Raw genomic sequence first — 20,230 nt, 5'->3', positions numbered from 1 at the left:
ACAAAAAAATAAAAATAGGCTTCATACCGGACTCGACTTATGTACCTTGCGATCGTCAGATCTGTGCTTTATCCATCGCCTTATCTGTGCTACAGGCAATTAAGAAGCACTCATGGAACGGTAATTCGATTTCGCTTGCTTTTTCTGCTGCTTGCATGTATTTTTTTTCTCTAACATTAATTCACCGCGACGAGTAATTTGATTTATTGTTGTAGCTTGCATGTATTTATCAAACCGACAATATTTCTAAAAAAAAAATGTCCCATCTCCAACACACAATCAGCACTTTAGTAGACAGTAAGCGCAGTTGTTGGTTTGATTGTACGAAGATGTATTTGTATATTATACAAATAAGGCGTAATATTGACATTGCGCCAGATGACAGGAAAAACGAATGTTTCGTATCATTTATGAAAGATGTGTTGTATGTACGACATTCATTTTTACGAAACGGTTTTCAGAGAAATGACGACAATACATTTTCAGTGCACTTTTAACGGTGGCGTCACGTATCTCGCTTTTTTGTTTCACTTGGGAATGCAAAAAATTGAAACGATTAAGGGAAGTGTACCAGTTATGGCACTAATTGACCATACGGCCAAAAACCATGGATTTTTCATAAAATTTGAAATGTATTCCTTAGGAAGTTAGACTCAATGCTATTCGGTAGGTTCACGTTGAAAAATATGGAAAAGCTTATTTTGTACATGAATTAGTAGACTGGCCCACAAAAATAAAAATTTACCACTGGCCAACCCCTAGATTCGTGAGAAAACCATTCTCTGAAAGTTTCAGCTCATTTTGTTCTAAGATGAGCTGGCGCTTTAAGTTTGAATTTTGTATGGGGAATTTGGACAAAATACATGAAAAAAGACACACCTACACTCTATCGATCATAAAAATGTTTCCTTATTCGCGATTTGATTCAGATTCTCAAAACTTGTAGTTCAATTAATATGTAATAACTTTGCTGAAGATTGCATCATGAATCTAGTTAGCTTTATTGAAATATTTGCTTTTGAGTGTATATGAGCATTTTGAATATGAACATTTCAACCAAATCTCCTATAAAAACATTAAACATAAAGTGCCAGCCCGTGTTACGTCAAAAATAGCTGAAAAATTCAGAGATTGGTTATCGCACAAAAAGACACGAGCCTCGATGTTGGCAGGTGGAAAATATGAACTTTTATTTTTAGTGGTAATCTAGTTGATACTTTGCATAAGCTGTCTGTATTTTGATGCAATATACCGTTCCGATTCAAATTTCGGACACTTTCATTTTTAATTAAATATTACATCCAGTTAGAAACAAAGTAATAATGTTAGATGATCGTGGAGGGCACTAGTCAAAAAAAATTAAAATTTACAAGACATGTGGATCATATTCGACCGAGATAATCAACTTTTAAAAGTGTCCGAAATTCGAGTTTAAGTGTCCGAAATTTGAATCGGCACGGTACGAGCAGAATGCACATAATTATTTTTTTTTTTTTTTTTTTTTATTATAGTCAGAGTGTTAGGGTCATTCGTGACTTGTCCGGGGGTGAGACTTGAACTCGTGACTTTGGCGTGAGAGGTATGGATGTTAACCACTACGCCGGGGTCACCCCACACATAATTAATTAATATCTCCATAATAATAACTTGAATCGTGATGCTGTCTGGAGCAAAGTTGTTCCTTATTGTTTAAGCTACGTGTGCTGAAATTATGAGCTTAATCGAGTTTGCTCAACCAGTTCTATACGCGAAAGAGTGAAGGAATGATATTTCTCCATAAATTTCAACCAATATCTCCATATAAATTTTAAATCAAAAGCGCCAGCTCATGTTACATCCGAACGAGCTGAAATTTTCAAAGAGTCTTTTTCTCACCAAATGGCACAAATCTACGGGTTGGCCTGTGGAAAAAAAATGATAAAAAATTCCCCCCATATAAATGTGGGCCAGTCTAATGAGTTAGTCGTATGGCTGATTAGGGGAACACTAGTCATAACTGGTACACATCTCCTAATTAAATACCTAGATATAAATGAGTACTTCTAGGAGCTTTGGTCCATTGTGGAACAGATTTTAATACATGGCTATTATTAATATTTAATAGTCGAAATTCCCCTGGGAAGTTTCATTGACTTCCGACATTACTGGATGATTCTTCCGACTTTTCCTTGGCTTCCTCTGGGAGTGGAAATTGTTTCCTATTTCATCCGTGACAGGATCTTCTCTTGTATGTATATTCTGATTACACCAGAAGTCTAGCTGGTTTAGTTACTTTGAGAGCGTACCTAGAAATCCAAGGGAAGTTTCTTCTGAGCTCTTCGGAAACCCTTTCAGAAATTTCCCGGAAGTTCAGCCAAAACTTCTACGGCATTTTCTACCAATATTCTCTGGCTCATCCTGGAAGATTCTACACTAATTTCTCTAGGATGTTTCCTTCATCTTTCCCCAGAAATCCCTCTGGGTGCCTCAGGAAGTGTCTGACTTCCCCGTTGTTTTTTGACTCATCCAAATTACCACGGAAGACTATTCCGACTTCTTCTAGTAAGAAGACCTGCCCAGATGTAATTTGGGTGGAAAATTTCCCTGTAATCATTTTGGTGGAACTACACAGTTCAAAAAAGTAGTGTAAATTTCTGTTTAATATGATGCACACAAATGGAGCGTCACATATCATATACATCTTCATTATATACCATGCAAAGTTCTGACACATTTCATGCAAGGTAGCAAATATTGTATTAAAAAGTCAATCTTTGTAAACAACATTGTTTGCAAGTTGCTCGGTTGAGTGAAATGAAATACAAGTTTACGTGAATTGTGAAACATCACAATTAAAATTCAGAATTTTTATCCGTGTCCTTTCAAATTTTCCTAGAAAATTCATCCTACCTGTATGACTTTTTTTTTTTTCTTTATTTGAGAGATTTTTAGCCATAGGCTAGTTCATCTCTTACCTGTATGACTGAAAATGGGTTCTTTACATCCATAGCTGTTTCCTGTGAATTCAGACCAGTTGTCCTGTGAAGTGAATTTCGATAAATTTTCCGATAATGGATTATCGAAATCCTCGACAACAGTGCTGTACATAGCTCTAAAAACAATATAAATCAAAAACAGATACATCTGCTATGAAACATTATTTCCAATGATTCATAGCATCAATAAATTAAAAAAAAAGAGAGTTTAAGCTATTCCAACATCAGGGATATATAGGGGAAAAAATCTACTAATCGCACATTCCGGGCCTATCGAGCACAATACATCAAACATCATTTAATATACGGTACGATGCTCCTATTCAATAGCAAGACGAAGTGTTGAAGAACGCAAAATAAGATCTTGAAAACAAAAGGCATTCGCGTGCGCGTTTTGTACACTTCCTGAAGTGTTCAAAACGCGCACGCGAATGCAATTTTCTTTCCGTTCGATAGGCCAAAGATAATCTCATTGGGGTTTCAACGACTAATAGGCCCAAGAAAACCCGTAGGCCAAGTTGAGCCGCCAGAAGCATTGCATTTTCAACAATTGCGACCCCTTATCAGAACTAACGGTACATATTAAAAGGTAAATAAATTTGGAAGCCATCTGTTATAATAACATGCCGTTTGGTGCTAAACTACGCTAGAAAAGAAAAACAAAGTGCGAGTTGTGATTAATAGGCCGGGAATGGGGTAGTTACTCCTACAGTAAAAACTTTGCATTACTGAAAATTTGTATACGTCCAAGTATCGAATATTTCACCACCCTATGTTTTAAATTATTTGACAAAAAATGGTGGCACCTCAATAAATTTCAACAAAAAATTTCAAAATGGTGCTTCGGGGTGTCGTTTTTCCGTTTTCGTCCAACATAACATTGTAGTTCGAAAAATCCCCAGGTCCTCAATCCTGGGCTTTATGGACATCAGAAGCGTTGTTTTTACTTGTGTTCAGAGTTACTCCGGTAGTTTTCTTGGTCAGATCAGGTGAAAAAGTGGTCTGTTTCCTCATGAGGCTCGTTTACCAGTATGTTTGAGCTGAAAACCTATAAGAAATACCAGCAGTTCCACGCCACATGACGAATCGTAAAAACTCGACCTTCCCTGATTTTCATTAAACTGTGCATATTTTTTTGAAATGAGCACATAACATATTTATTCTTAAATTTTGATTTTGATTTTTTTTTAAATTGTGTTTTTAAAATTATTCATAAAATTGTTGCATGGAAATAGAATTTCTGATCGAAATGACGCATGAGACAAAGCTGTAGAGAAAAATAATGTGTTTCTGGGAAAAATTTGCAAAAAATAAACAAATATATTTTTAGGCATTTAAAGTAAAAATTCCAAAAATGGAATGAACCTAAATACCATAAAATGTCATTGTTCATTTTTTTAATTTTTTTGTTAAAAAAAAGTACATTTTAAATGCAAATTTTTGAAATATTCAAAATTATGTACACTAAAAAATTAACAAAAATCGTTAAACAAGAACTTTTGGTCAAATATTTGAACTTTTTGTTAAAGCGTTTTTCAATTTTCTGTGAAAATATACAAAAATTAGACCAAAAAATCTTGTTTTAAATTTTTGTTCAGTTTTCAAATGTCGATAGTTTCAAACAATCCAAAAATTTGCATTTTTTATAAGCTTTTTTTCCAACAAATTATTTGTTCCATTTTTTTAGTTAAAATTTCTAAACACATTTCTTGTATATTTTTCCCAGAAACAAAAACTAGTTTTCGCTACAATTTTGTCTCAGACGACATTTTCATCAGTAGATTCTTTTCCGTGCTGCAATGTTTTGTTAAATTTCAAGGACGCCATTTTAATTTTTTTACAACATCCAAAATGATTGAATTTAAGCAAAAATGTGAGTCATTGTCCCTAACAAACAATTATGCAATGTTTCATGCAAATTGGAGAAGGTCATTTGGTATTGGGCTGCTCAAAACTTAAATTCTTTGATTTTATGGGTCAATTTTTGTCAAATATCCCTGAAGAAACTCTGAGGCTGGAGTTCAGATGATTTGTTTTACTAAATCAATCAAGACTGGGACAATGTCTACATTATTAAAATATTTCCAAACAGATCAAAGGTGTTTTTGTACATCACGTAAAACTTATTTTCATGTACACCAGATGTTCTAGATTCTCCAAATCGTCCTGGGGCTTAAGTCAGATGATGAACTTGATCAACTGAGACTGGTACAACGTTTTCAACGTGAATCATGCCCCACATATTGTTATATATATATATATATATATATATATATATATATAAGATGCTCAAGGTTCTCCGAATCGTCATGGAGTTTGCATGATTTATTATACTAGATAACCCTAGACTTAGATAATGTCTGTAGTATCGAAATATACCCAAACAGATTCACGATATGCATGTGGATTACGCCCGACTTATTGTAATGCAGCCATTCCATAGCATATAGAGTTAACTACCCCATTTCCGGCCTATTAAGTACAACCCGCACTTAGTCTTTCTTAATCTAGCGTAGTTTAGTACCAAACAGAATGTTATTATTACTGATGGCTTCCAAATTTATTTACCTCTCCGTACGTACCGTAAGATTTGATAAAGAGAAACAAATTGTTGAGATATTGTTAAAAGTCGAACACTGCTTCTTGACGCCAAACTCGGCCTACGGATTCTAAACTTGGCCTAACACATTGAAACGCCATTGATACACCAATTAATTCACTTCGACCTATCGAATGAAGTTAAAGGTTAATTCGGTCTGAGCGCTTCAATTTTATTTGAGAATATTGGGTTCTATTGACTTCGTTTGGTAGCATTTGAACTAAAGTATCGTACCAAGCGACTAATTTACCTGTTAACGCCGAAATCATGGATTTATTTGATGTTTTCTGCTTGATAGGCCCCAAAATGGACGCTTAGGCCGAACAAGTACTCTACCCTATAGTGGTTCTCTGAATTTCGTCAAAATTGATAGTTTTGTTCCTTATCGCAAAATTTTCGACCCATATTTTTTTATTTTGTCATTAGGGTAACCATTTCCATGTTAGGGTGGTCCAAAAACTCGATTTTTTTTTTCTTAAAAATGACTTTTTTTAAATTGTTGTTTAAAACTCCTATGCGACTAGACTACCATGTGTCTCCATTTATATATAGCTACTATTGTCACGTAATCTAAGTCTATTATCTGTTTCTACTGTTATAGGCTTGAAAACCCAAAACTTGATACCTTTAATGATTTTTTATATGTTGTGTAAAAAGCCTAAATTTTCAAGGAAACATATGAAAACATATTCCACCGCAGCGTTGCCAGCTCATTTTCAGAAAAATCTGGAACAGGTAAAATATAAAATCTGGAATGCTCCAAAAAATCCTCTTTTTTTACATAATGCAATTGAAATCAAAGTGATGTGCCAATCTCCCGAAAAATAGGTTAGAAGGATCATCTGGAATTTATTTAAGGTACTAGACTGGTTAAAGATTACATGTTTAAATAAATTAGATAAAGCAAATAACTTGTTAGCATTGATAAAATTATCCAAAAGTTGAAAAGCATTGACACGGTGTGCCCAAAAAGTTCAAATATCCGTTAAGCAGCATTTCAAAAATTGAGTTAAGTGTGGGTAAAAAACAGCGTAAAATATGATTAGAATTGTTTTTTAAACTGTAGCTTTTTTTTTAAACAGAATGAGAAGTAAAGAATCAATGAAATTTGATGGGATGGATTTTTTGAACTAATAGTCGATGTAGTCCTTACTATTTGATGCAGTACCAGGATTTAAAGATTGTATTAGTTCTTAATAATTCTAATGTTACTCTGAGGTTGATCAGTTTTACAGTTTAATTCTTGACATCATACAACACACAACACACAGTGCTTTCAGAAGGTCACAACTATCGAATTTACGATCGCTGATTACTCGCTCATCGCGTTGCTCATCTAAACGCTATTATGACCCTCTGAAAGCTAAATTGACAGGTTTTATGTATCATACAAACACTTTACCTTCTCTTCTGGCATCTTGTAAATAAGAATTATCATTAAAATATTTCATAGCTTCATAAATCAGAGAAAAAAAATTTAGCTGCTCTGAGCATTTGCAAGCTTGGTGATATTTATAAAGCAACATGTTTAAAAAATCTGGGAAAATCTTGAACATATTTAAAAAATTTGGAAATATACGTGTTCTTTCTGACGACTAAAAATCTGGAAAATCCAGGTAAATCTGGAATACTGGCAACGCTGTTCCACCGTCTATCTACAATCCATAAAATCCATAAAAAAACAAATACAATCAATGTTTTTCAATACAAAATTCCAATTGTATCATTATAATTTTCTGAAAAAGTATTTTCAGTTACCTTTCATCAGCCCCGTGGTTAAAAAACTATGAATTTTTGAAAAAAAAAACGATTTTTTAGACCACCTTAACATGGAAATGGTCACCCTAAAAAAAAAAAAAAAAAAAACGGTTCAATTTTTTGCGATAAGGAAAAAACTATCAATCACTATATCATTTTGCTATGGAATGGCTGAATGTATACCAGATTTTCAAGGTGCTCCAAATCGTTGTGGAGCAAAAATCAGGTGATGAACTAGACAAACCAAGACTGGCACAATGTCTGCAGTTTCGAAATATATGCAAGTAGATTCATGGAACCTTTCGAGAATCATTTGCATGTTTATATGTTCTCGGTTCTTCAAATCGTCTTGGAGTCCAGATTATTTGTACTACTAGATCAACCAAGACTTGGGCAAAGTCTGTAGTATCGAAATATGTCCAAACAAATCCAGTTTATGTGCAACACGTAAGACCTATTGTCATGTATACTAGATGGTCTAGGTTCTTCAAATAGTCCTGGAGCTTAAGTCAGATGAAGAACTAGATTAACCTAGACTTAGACAATATCTGTAGTATCAAAATATGCCCAAATAGATCGTGGTATTTATGTGAATCATGCCCGACCTATTGTCATCTATACCAGATGTTCCTGGAGCTTATTTCAGTTGGTGAACTTGATGAACCAAGACTGGCACAATGTCTGCAGTTTCGAAATATATGCAAGTAGATTCATGGAACCTTTCGAGAATCATTTGCATGTTTATATGTTCTCGGTTCTTCAAATCGTCTTGGAGTCCAGATTATTTGTACTACTAGATCAACCAAGACTTGGGCAAAGTCTGTAGTATCGAAATATGTCCAAACAAATCCAGTTTATGTGCATCACGTAAGACCTATTGTCATGTATACTAGATGGTCTAGGTTCTTCAAACAGTCCTGGAGCTTAAGTCAGATGAAGAACTAGATTAACCTAGACTTAGACAATATCTGTACTATCAAAATATGCCCAAATAGATTCGTGGTATTTATGTGCATCCTGCCCAATCTATTGTCATCTATATCAGATGTTCCTGGAGCTTATTTCAGTTGGTGAACTTGATGAACCAAGACTGGCACAATATCTGTAGTATCGAAATATACTCAAGAAGATTCATGGACCCTATACACACCATTTAACATACATTCGATTGAATGACAATAGGTCAATATGTGATGAACACCTTGGATCTGTTTGGGCGTATTTTGATACTATAGACATTGTGCCAGTCTTGGTTGATTTAGTAGAACAAATCATCTTAACTCCACCCTCAGAGTTCCTTTAAAGCTACCTCAGTAGGCATATTTGACCAAAATTGACCCAGAGAATCACAAAACATAAATTTTATTACGTACACAACTAATTTCTGAGAGGTATACAGCTCAAACATAACGATAAACGGGCCTCATGAGGAAATAGACCACATGTTTAGCCGTCCTAACACGGCAATAACACTGACCATAAGGTCTTCACAAAATTGTTGAATGATAATCAGCAATCATTTGATAAAAAAAAAAAATACAGAAAATACCGGGTTTCAGAAGGTTAAAAAACGGTATTTTAGTTTTACAAAATGAAATACCGGTAAAATCGGTTGAACAACTCTAATTTGATCATACGCCGAATATATATTTCGGGTGTTAAACGTTGTATTTATTTTAGCTCAGTATCTCCGATACTACCCTCAAATGATAGATAGAAAACAAAAACCGAACATTTTCAATTTACACCGACAATGCCAAACAGCAAGATTTGAGAAAAGTCAGTGAAAGTGGTTGCCTTCGATAGGATTTTCTAAGGGGGGCGACATGCGATCAATTTTTGCACAGTCTCAATGGCGTGACACGTCATGATCGACGAGAGAGACTGCTGACTGTTGACCGTCTCGCAAATTTCGGTTCGGTTCGATTCGCGTATATAAACTAGGGTTGCATACTGAATCGACACAGTTCAACGAGATCATTCAAACAGAACATTTCCTTGGGAAAGACTAGAGTTATCCACTGTTAGACGATGGCTTTCAAAGTAAGACGTTATGAACGTTTATGAACTAGAATTATTCTTATAAACCGTATTTTATCTTTCCAGTTCCTAGCTGTTTTTGCCGTTCTGGCCGTGGCCAGCGCCCAGCATTACGATCCCCATCACTACCAGCCTCAGCAGTATCAGCACCAGCCTCAGCAATATCAGCACCAGCCTGAGCAATATCAGCAGCAGCCTGAGTACCATCACCAGCCAGCCCTGATCAAAACCGTTCAGCCAGCCTTCGTCAAGACCATCCAGCCAGCTCTAGTCAAGACTGTCAAGCACGTCGAATACCCAGACTCCCCGGCCGAATACCAGTTCCAGTACTCCGTTCACGATGAGCACACCGGTGATATCAAGAGCCAACAGGAGGAACGCCATGGAGATAATGTCAAGGGACAATACACCCTGATTGACGCCGATGGCCACCGTCGCATTGTTGATTACACCGCCGATGAGCATAATGGATTCAATGCCGTTGTCCGCCGTGAACCTCTTGAGGGACACAAGATCGTCAAGACCATCGCTCCAGTTGCCAAGATCGTCGCCCCAGTCCAAGTGGCCAAGGTGTATGCCCCAGTCGCCAAGGTTGTGACCCCAGTTCACCAGTATAGCCACCCAGAGCCCCATTATTCTCACTATTAGAAGTGCTCTAGACCAATTCTAATGCCGATCATCTGTTCTCATTCTGAAGCCTCTGTGATACGTCATAAGCTTATTTCCGGAGCTGTACCTCACTCTCACAAACTAGTATAATTGAATTTCATTGTAAATAAACAAACCAAACAAATTGAATGAATTTACTACGTTTTATTTTCCACTAAAGCATATTATGCTGCTGACACGACTCTGTAATGCATGCAATTTGCATGTAGATCCGATCCTTACTTCCGAGTGACACACAAGTTTACAGCGTACTCTAAGCAACTGAAGTAATTATATTGCGCCTTAAACTCGCCACCATCGCCCAAGGTGTGGTGTTCGTACGATCAATGTCAAGGTCTCAATCTCTGCAGACATTTTTTTTTTTGCACTTGCACCTTCACACCACTGACTGTGATTTTAGCGCTGTGTCATGTTCCCACAAAAAAGGAGAGCACTTGCCCTGTTCATAAAATCACATTGAATAGTTCTCTTTCCATCTGATCTCTGTCTGTGGACACAGCATGTTAGGCAATCTAAGATTGTCGTGCTGAGCTGAGAGGCTCGAATTAAACCGCGGTCAACAGATGTATGGGATCCAGCATTTAAGGTTGTCTAACTTTCCATCACCGCCGCGTGGTCGTGGTGGTCTCCAGTGTGTGTGTTCGTTGCTCCTATATTCAATATAATAAAATATGAAAAGATCCAAATTTTTGAGAATAATATAGCTGGCCCAGCTAAATATGTATGCTCCTGAGAGACCTCTTCGTCAACGCGAATTTCTGTTTTTGGAGCCACGAGGCAGAAATTATACGCAGAATGAGCAAATTCGTGCAATCAGCCGACAATTTAACTACTTTTATTGCGAATTTGACTTTAACGTATCAGCAATTGTGTTTCGTCACCAGTTACTTGACCGTTTTCGTTTCGTTGACCATAACTATTTAGATTAAGTTTTATTCATTGAGACATTAATTGTCAGTTGAATTATTAAATAAACAAACAAACAAATAAATAATAATATACACCCCAACATTATGAGCAGCAGAAAATGTCCACATTTTACATACCTAAAAACATTCGGAACATCTCCGGTGTACGGCAGCCATTGCAAATTTCAGTCAATGACATCAGTTAATTATTCATAACTCTGCGATAATGAGGTTCTATTTATATGAAATCGACTATTGAAGTCATAGTCATTTGAAATTAACGACTATGACTTAAAAACCGATTTCTCGTAAATAGTAGCAGTTTGACTCAAATCTTAATTCACTTCACATTTGACGCGATTAAGAAATTACGTAGCGCTTAAAATCCGAATTCTGAACCCGCCCTATGATTATAACAATAAGTTACGCTTGACAAGACACCTCCTTAAAATTACATTTCACTCACTCTCCCTTTTTTCTCAATGTTGAATAAATAATCTCAATGTATCGGAGACGAGCCAGCCAACGACTGAAAGTCTCCTTAATAAAGATATAAAAAAAAAAAAAAAAAAATCGCAATCAACAGTTAGCAACATTTTACGACACGTGTGTGAATTCATTCTAGCAAATCTTTTTGCTTCACTTTTGAATTTTTTTTTGGTCAATCTGTTACGCAACATTTCCCATTATCCCCCTTCTTCCGCCTTTGTAGCAATAAGTAACGCATGCTTGACCCCTGACTTCACCTCCATGCGTTACGCAATATGTGCACGAAGTCTTTGTTATAGTTACAGTTATCCGAACATGAAAGGCAGATGACAAAATTAAATGATCCGTCACCATTTTTAGGCACGGAAATGAACAGAATAAGTATTTGACTGCAATAGGCTTTTTCAATGCACCACCAATGAAGAGTGCGACAGGCAAGTTCAAGTGTAAACGTCAGTCAAACCGTTTGTTTACATCAGCATAAGAATTTTTCACAACGCAAATTAAAACATTTAGTGGCGGCGGTTGTGTAGTGGTAAGCGTAATTACCTCTCACCCCAACAGGCCTGGGTTAAATCCCAGTCGGCGCCGCCGGGATGTTCTGAGGCATAACATCTCTGATCACGCCTTCCTTCGGAAGGGAAGTAAGGCCGTTTGTTCCCGGTTCATGAGTTGATGGGTCGATAGGTTGGGTCCAGGTGTAAGAGCTGCCTCCCTGGCGTCAGTAGCATTGGTGCTCAGCACGGAAAACAAGATCGACGGAAAACAAATTAAAACATTTTTCACTGAACGTCTTGCGTAATTATCTTATTTTAATCTTTTTCACAGATCTGAACTGATTTGTACCTCAATTAATCACCAGTGCTGGAAATAATATTCGATGGGGGGGGGGGGGGCAGGGCTGCTATCCTTAGAGGACCTTCATATTACCTGCTTTCGAAGTTTGATTTGCAAATGCGCAATTGTATTTTACCTCCTATCTTCTTTTTTTTGTTCTTTATGAGAGTGACTTTCAGCCAGTGGCTGTTTCGTTACTTTACCTCCTATCATCTTGATATGAAAAAATAAGAAATTTGTTTTAAAATCAGAAAAAAATCAAATAAAGGTAAAGAGTCTACATTTCACCACAGAAAAAAAAAATGAAAAAATGGGTCAATTGATCATTTTGTCAAACTTCTGCATTCATGTTCCATCAGATGTCACAGCTGTTGTTTGCGGTGACATATATCGGAAACTAGGCACAATCTGTTTTCCTATAATGAGGAACTTCAAATGTTAAAGTAAATGCGTATATAGAGGTACCAGACATGTTTTGTAGTGTCAGGTACTCTATTTTGTAATCTGTGAAAGGAAAATCACAAATCGAGTTTCAACAAAATACATGGCATGTTGAGAGATTGAGGTCGTCAGAGAAAATTTTCTCTCTCACATTTGAATTTTTTTAGCTCTCTGGGAGCTGGTAGTAAATCAGGTGAAACTTTCTGGGGAAAAATCATTTTTATTTAATTGTAACTTGTTTAACAATAATTTCCGGGAAAAAAACTGAACTACAAGGTCCCTGATCAATTTCTTTAACTTGTCGTTCACTTTTTTTGACCTGAACATGCACCGAAAGCGAATTATTCCCACTTCTCTCAATTTATATATGGGGATTTTTATCACTTCCTACCAGTGGAACAACGCCATCTCTGTGGAAAATGGCCAAACAAAATGATTAATTAATCTATATTTTTAAATAAAGTAGAATGCTTCCAATGTTAGAAATTGATGATTTTCTATGATATTACCAGTGATCAGTGTTGGAAAAATATCAAAAAATCAAGTCTCATCAAGATCACGCTTGATTTTCGCAGACAAAAATCAACAAGTACACTGCTGAGGTTGATATTGCAAGCTGTGATGTCGCAGCTCGGAACATTAAGCTAAAAAAACTCACAAACTGCAAATCTCTCCAAACTGTGGTGAGATTGAGTTTCATGATGCCTCGCGTTACTTTTCAAAATGTCCTAAGTAACAAATGTAAACAAATCGAGCTTAGCGATACAAACTATTGCTCTTCTATCATTGTATGTGATTCAAAAACACCCATCCAAATTTACTTTCATTTATTTAAGATAATCATAGGTCAAAAATTGTCCAATGTACAGTTTGAAATTATGGGTACATGATTGTTGCTTCGGAAACACCCCTCCCCCCCCCCCAAGGGGTATTCTGTAAACTAGTCAAAAACGCAAATATTAAATTAGAATATCAAATGAAAAAAGATGGGGAGCCAGGTAGGCTAATCAATTAAAATGTTAAATCAATGTACTATCATAATCAACAGAAATAAACATAATTTTAATACTACGGTTACTTCGGTCATTCGGAATGCCTGACATGATTGGTGCTCATTTTCTAAAGGTCGGGCCAATCTTAAGTTAGGTACTCCACTCTGAAATCTGTAAAAGGCATGCTTGGCATACACAGTTTTGGTCACGAACTGCTCATTTGCTAATAAATTTACACAGAGTTGACAAAACATAGTTCTTTTTGAAGCAGTAGATAGAATAGAGTTTAAGCTTGTTATAGATACATAAAACAAAGTAGATTTTAATTCTAGTAATAAACTGTATTTGTTTTTGCGTTGTGAAAATGAAGTGAGAAATGCTCGCTGCACATCTCGGACTTTAAGAGTGAAAATTCATCGGTGTTGATTCAAATGTTAGGATTTATCTACTTTTTGCATATTTATAGTAAGCTATGGTCTTAATCTATCAATTACTTTAAAGAAAAACAAATTTCAACAACTGAGTGAAAAATTATTAACAAATGAGCAGTTGGTGTGTACAAATGTGTATACCAAGCATGGTGAAAGGGAATCTACATTCTCATCTTCTTGCGAATAATATCGGTATTTCGGCAACAAATGTCATGCGGGCCAAGAAAATATTGGGATTGTAAACTCATTGAAAGCAGAAGCAATCAAAACGAAGCAAAAGGCAGGCTGCATTTGTGGAGACGAGAGCTCGAAAGCTGTACGACTCAATGCTGGGTAAAAAATCGGGTTGTATAATCATGAGAGATGCGTGAAACTTGATTATCAGACTCTGCCAGGACCGCAGTTCTACACTTCGCCCAAAGGAAAGGATGTTCCTGAATCGGTCAAAGCCATTTACATCTAAAAATTCGGCAAGAAGCTCATGGTGGGAAAAAATTTCGACCATTTATAACGACAGACACAAAGAATGGGAAAGTTTACGTCAAGGAATGTATGCAAAGCAGATTACCCTTCATCAGGCAGCATGTCAAACCTGTAATTTTTTGGCCTGATCTTGCTTCCTGCCACTATTCAAAGGATTCGCTAGGGTGGTACAAGGATCATAAAGTCACATGTGTACCAAAAGAGATGAATCCACCAAATTGCCCTGAGGCTCGCTCTATCGATAGTTTCTGGGCTTAACAATGGTAACGCTTAGCAAAAATGTTAAACCAGCGGAGACAGTTGAAAAAATCAAGAAAGATTGGTCTAAAGTGATAAAAATGATAGGTGAAGGTATTGTGCAAAAGCTCAATAAAAAAGCTATAAGCAGGCTCAATGGAAAAATTACAAAATTCGGCTACTCTCAATAAACAACATTTGAAAATCAAATGGCCTTATACTTTACACTAGTTTTATTTAGTTCATTATAAAGTGTATTTACAATTATCGGAACAGTCTACATTAAAGGGTGTCCCATATCAAATTTCATCACGGAAAAAACACTGTAGAAAATTACATAGTTGACCGATCATTTTCAAAGTTTTTAATTAGTAAGTGTATTACTAAGCTTTTGGCATATTTATTTCATTCATCTTCCATACCATAACATCTGCCTGCAGATTCTTCTGTACGGAAAACCACTTTTTCTTCATGTCTTCCTCAGATTTGGCCTCCTTGGGATGCTTCCGTAGTGCCTGCTTCATAATAGCCCAGTATTTTTCGATAGGCCATAGTTCCGGTGCGTTTAGGGGGGTGTCCCGAAAGTGACCCGTTGGCTTCGTACCACTCCAGGACAAGATTTGAATATTAGAACGAAGCTAGATCCGGCCAGAAGATTGTAGGGCCTTCGTGTTGCTTCAACAGAGGTAGCAGACGCTTATGTAGACACTCCTTGAGGTAGATCTCCCCGTTTACAGTCCCGGTAGTCACGAACGGCGCACTTCGTTTGGCACATGAGCAGATCGCTTGCCAAATCGTTTATTTCTTGGCAAACTTTGAAAGTTTCTGCTTCCTTACTTCCTCCGGAACATCAAACTTGTGCTGGGCGGTGAACAGTAGCCGCCTTGACGTAAGTCTCATCATCCATCATGAGACAATGATGCTTCGTCAGCATCTGGGTGCACAGTTTCCGGGCTCGTGACTTTCCCACCGTATTTTGCCGTTCGTCACGATTTGGAGGCTTCTGCACTTTGTACGTATGCAGTCCCTCCCGGCTCTCTTAACGAAAGATTTGGACAGATTCAACTTTTTGGCCACATCCCTGACCGAACCATTGTGATTCCGCTTAAGCGCTTTCCCGACACGCTTGTGATCCTGATCACTAATAGAACATCCATTCTGACCGAATTTCTTCTTCCATTCGATGCTTAGAGTTTCGTAGTAACGTTTAATCTGCACGATTCCGAGTTGTTTTCCGATGTCGCGATGAGAGAGTTGAGAATTTTCCAGGTACTTGCGCAAAACCAATTCGCGATGTTGCTTTTCGGGTGACGCCATTTTTACAAACTTTCAAAAAACTGACAACGATAAAAATATAGTGCAAACAATACACTCTAAACTAATTCTACCCAAATTTTCAAGAGAAAAATACTCAAAGGTTAATTTTCTACAGCGTTTTTTTCCGTAATGCAATTTGATGTGGGACACCCTTTACTCATCTCTTGGGAATACCTCATACTGAAGTTTATAAACAGCGAAAGCGAATATCCAACTTTTCAATAGTAAAGCTAATAAACTATGAGATCTGTTTTAGAAGCATTTATGTATCCAACGTGGATTGGATTAATGATGTTTATTTTTGCGGTGGTTTTATAACATTTACACTACGTCTTCCATAAATCTGCACATGAGCGGTTCCATACTAATTCCATAATCCATTTTTTCTTGTATTTTTTTGTATGTGGATGAAATTTTCAGAAACGTTCCTTCTACCCTAAAATTTAATTTTCCATCTTCAAATAGCAATTTTGAATCAAAACTTACTTTTGAAAAGGGCCTATAGAAAATATTAAGCTTACCTTCGGAAAGCTGTTACTCGAAAATGGTTTGTCCAATCGGTTTGGCCCCTTGAGTAATGTTGTTAATGCTGGGAATATTTGAAAAAAAAAAATATGTTGACTTAAAAACAAATTGCATCATATAAAAATAAAAGCTTAAAAAATGAATCTTAAAAATGCTATATAGGGACCAAAAATATCCATTAATAGCGTTCCAATGACGTGTTTTTCTAGATAAAATTGATAAATAGCTGATTTTAGGCGATGGGCCCAATATAAGATCCATAGGCCAACATTAGAGCCATTCTATCGCAAAATTGGACCATGTTTTGGATATTTGTCCAAAAACTCCAACTCCAAACTTAAGTTATTCAAAAAATCATATCTTTTTTGACCAAAACTTTTCCATAAGCGGCGCCTGTGGTGCAAGCCTGGGTTCAATCCCAGTCGGCGCCGCCGCACAGTGCTCCATACAGGAAAATCGAAGCTAACCCCCTTTAATTAACAAATTTTGCTTGTGAAAAACATTCTAATTTGCACTCTAGACTAACATTTCAATATGGCGTAAAGCTGAACATTATATTTGTTTCCCTTCTTACAAAGAGTATATCCCAAGTAACAATTCTGCAATCATTTGGCATCCACTCTGATTTATGATGGTTTTATAATGGCAATGAATAATCCATTTAGTTTAAATCCAGCATTTCGCAGTGTAACACGTTCCTGCTTAGTAGTTCACCTTTTCGCTGTTTTAAAAACCTTTTACATTCTGTCGAGAAGTCAAAAACTGTCTTGTTTTAAAAATAAATTTAAAGTTGTTCTCAATCCCACCATAAAACTGTTCTATAAATCAATCATAAACTTCATTAGCAATTTTTTATTAATGTCTTGATAAAATACTCTATAAACCTGTTCTATCATTATAAAAGCAATCATATAACCATTAAGTTTTAAATGAGAGCAAATGGTATATATTGTTGCCTTTTAGGCTTTTAAAGGTGTATCTTTAAATCTCCTCTGTTTACAAATTGAATTTTAAGGATGGATCCTCACAGTGAATAAAAACCAAATTTATGACAAGGATATATCGAAGGATAAACGAAGTTGGAAGAAAAATTCAAGCGATGCTAACGAAGTAAAATTTAGTTCTTTAGAAGAACCAGCACGTCCGGCGGAACGGTTACAATCAACGACTGAGCATCTGGTGGAGAAGAGAGAAGTGAGCGTGGTCCTCAAATTCATAAAACATTGTCAAAACAGCTTGAAAACAAACCAGCCTTCTCCAGACCTTGCGAATAGATGAAGATCGGAATAACTTGTGTCAGTACCGACAGCAAACCACTGAAACTTTCAGTTAGCGGACACTAGTTGGTTTCCGATCCATAGCTGCGATTTTATTCACTTGGAAAAAATTAATTCAACTGTACATTTCTGCATCGTTTGATGGTGCACTTCCAGAACCATCCGGAAGAAGGGGATCTTTTCGGGAATTATCGAGGTTACAGCTGTGCGAAATGCGAAATATTGTGAACACTTTCTTAGTAACTGCTTCCAAGCCATCGGGAGATAATCGCCTGGAAGAACGCTGAATCTCACAGCGCAACTATCGAAAGATAAACAAACTTTGACGTTTAACTTTTGCAAGCAACTTTGCCTCCATAAATGCTGCTATAAATCTGAACGGGTTAAGATCAAGCAAAATGGCTTTAGATAAATACATTTCAGCCTGCAAGTTTTCTTCATAAAAGCCATTTTACAACATAAGGATTTTGTTATGGATTTCTTAAAAGCAAAACAACTTTTTCACAAATGACTCATGAAAATCAACTTTTATGCCACCGCCATGTTACATTTAGTTTGTTTGTTTTTTACAATCTTCGATTTTCTCTCTATATTTCCTTGGATATAACTATATTTTGGTAAATTTAGCAATGAGCAAACATTTAAATGCGAATATCATAAAAAATAATATCAGCCTAGCTCGATCTGAAAAATAATTTATTTTATTCAATGTAAAATAATTAGTCAAATCGACGTTTTACGAGAGCGGACCTATTTTTTTCGATGTTTTCATGTACACTTCACATGAAATTTAATAAGGCACTTAAAACTAGGTTATGTGGCCTATGAGAACTATTGTCATATTCAACACGATTTTTATACCATCAGTTTCTATTATAATTATTTTGATAAGATCGGATTCATAAATCCTTTTCTATCTTGATTGATGCTTTCCTAGTGGATTTAGTAAGCGGCTAGGGGAAATGGCTCGGAAAGGGTTTTGATTGTTGCTAAATAGCTTTTGTTGTAGTTTTCAAATGGTTCTCAATGCGTTCGTCATACAACCTTTTGCAGTAAATCAATCTTGAAGAGCTTCAAGAATACACCCTTCAGAACCTTCTTCAGGGTGGGCCAACTAGACATATTCTTGTCTTAATGAGGTTATGGTGGATGCATTAATGACAAGATAGCCTTGACCAGGGTTTTATGAATGTTGTTTTATAGTTGCTTTGTAGTATTTCATAAAACTTAAAATGTTACTTGGGATATATACCGATCTTGTTCCTCGATAATCACTGCATCAAATTGAATGAACCAGTCGCAAAATGAAAGGTACATAGAATGTTATCGAATATTTTTGAAATCGGACAACTGGTTCAGGAGATTAGAGAGGATTCAGTTTTTTTTAAATATTGACCTTCAAACCATTTATGACGAAAAACGTATTCAACCCACATTACATCACTCTCTAGGATCTTAAAAATAATCAATAATCAATCATCAGTGGCAGTCATATTGAGTGCCCAAACCACATTGGCCACATCCGGATATGTTCCAGGTGCCTCCGAGGAAGTGGCCAGAATCTGAATAAAGTTTTGAATTTTTTCCTGCAATTTGCTGATCTCATAAAGGGTGATACGGTCAAAATTTGGTCAAGGGAAAACGCGTGTAAATCGGTGAAATCGTTTATTTAAAAAATCAAATTAAATTTCTTTTTCAAGTTCAATTAGTATAAAATTCAGGAAAAATATTCAGTTAGGCTTCCGCTTTTCCAAATCCGAATTGCCGGGCCTTACGCTTGACCCCTGCCATCAGATTTTGTACAGCCACCTTGTCCACCTTCTTCGCCGCAGAAAGCCAGTTTGCCTTGAACTGCTGCTCGCCCTTAGCAGTTTTTTTGGTCTTCTTTAGGTTCCGCTTGACAATAGCCGAGTATTTCTCAATTGGGCGGAGCTCTGGCGTGTTGGGAGGGTTCTTGTCCTTGGGAACCACCTGCACGTTGTTGGCGGCGTACCACTCCATGGCCTTTTTACCGTAATGGCAAGATGCCAAATCCGGCCAAAACAGTACGGAACAACCGTGTTTCTTCAGGAAAGGCAGCAGACGTTTATCCCGGAAGCTATGAAAATGCTGCTTTTCAAGCCCCAGGTACAGATGGCTTGCCAAACCAGATATTTCTTTGCGAACTTTGACAGTTTCATGTGCTTGAAAACATCTGCTACCTTTCCCCTTCCTTTTGCCGTATAAAACTCCTGTCCCGGAAGCTGCTTGTA

The 20,230-nt window shown here is 36.6% G+C and overlaps 1 protein-coding gene across 1 annotated transcript; it reads left to right on the top strand.

The window, feature by feature from the left end:
- The first annotated feature begins 9,333 nt into the window (after positions 1-9,333).
- On the top strand, positions 9,334-10,170 carry LOC135706661 (larval cuticle protein A2B-like). Its single transcript, XM_065228307.1, has 2 exons — positions 9,334-9,375; positions 9,439-10,170. Exons 1-2 carry the CDS (start codon positions 9,364-9,366, stop codon positions 10,018-10,020), a joined length of 594 nt encoding a protein of 197 aa, XP_065084379.1. The 5' UTR covers positions 9,334-9,363; the 3' UTR covers positions 10,021-10,170.
- The last annotated feature ends 10,060 nt before the right edge of the window (positions 10,171-20,230 follow it).

This window comes from Ochlerotatus camptorhynchus, unplaced genomic scaffold, assembly GCF_037179485.1.
Source record: "Ochlerotatus camptorhynchus isolate MF236.1 unplaced genomic scaffold, CSIRO-AGI_Acam_v1.1 ptg000284l, whole genome shotgun sequence".
NCBI classification, from domain to species: domain Eukaryota; kingdom Metazoa; phylum Arthropoda; class Insecta; order Diptera; family Culicidae; genus Ochlerotatus; species Ochlerotatus camptorhynchus.
Note: the sequence above shows the minus strand (reverse complement) of the source record. Positions and strands in the feature narration are given on the sequence as shown.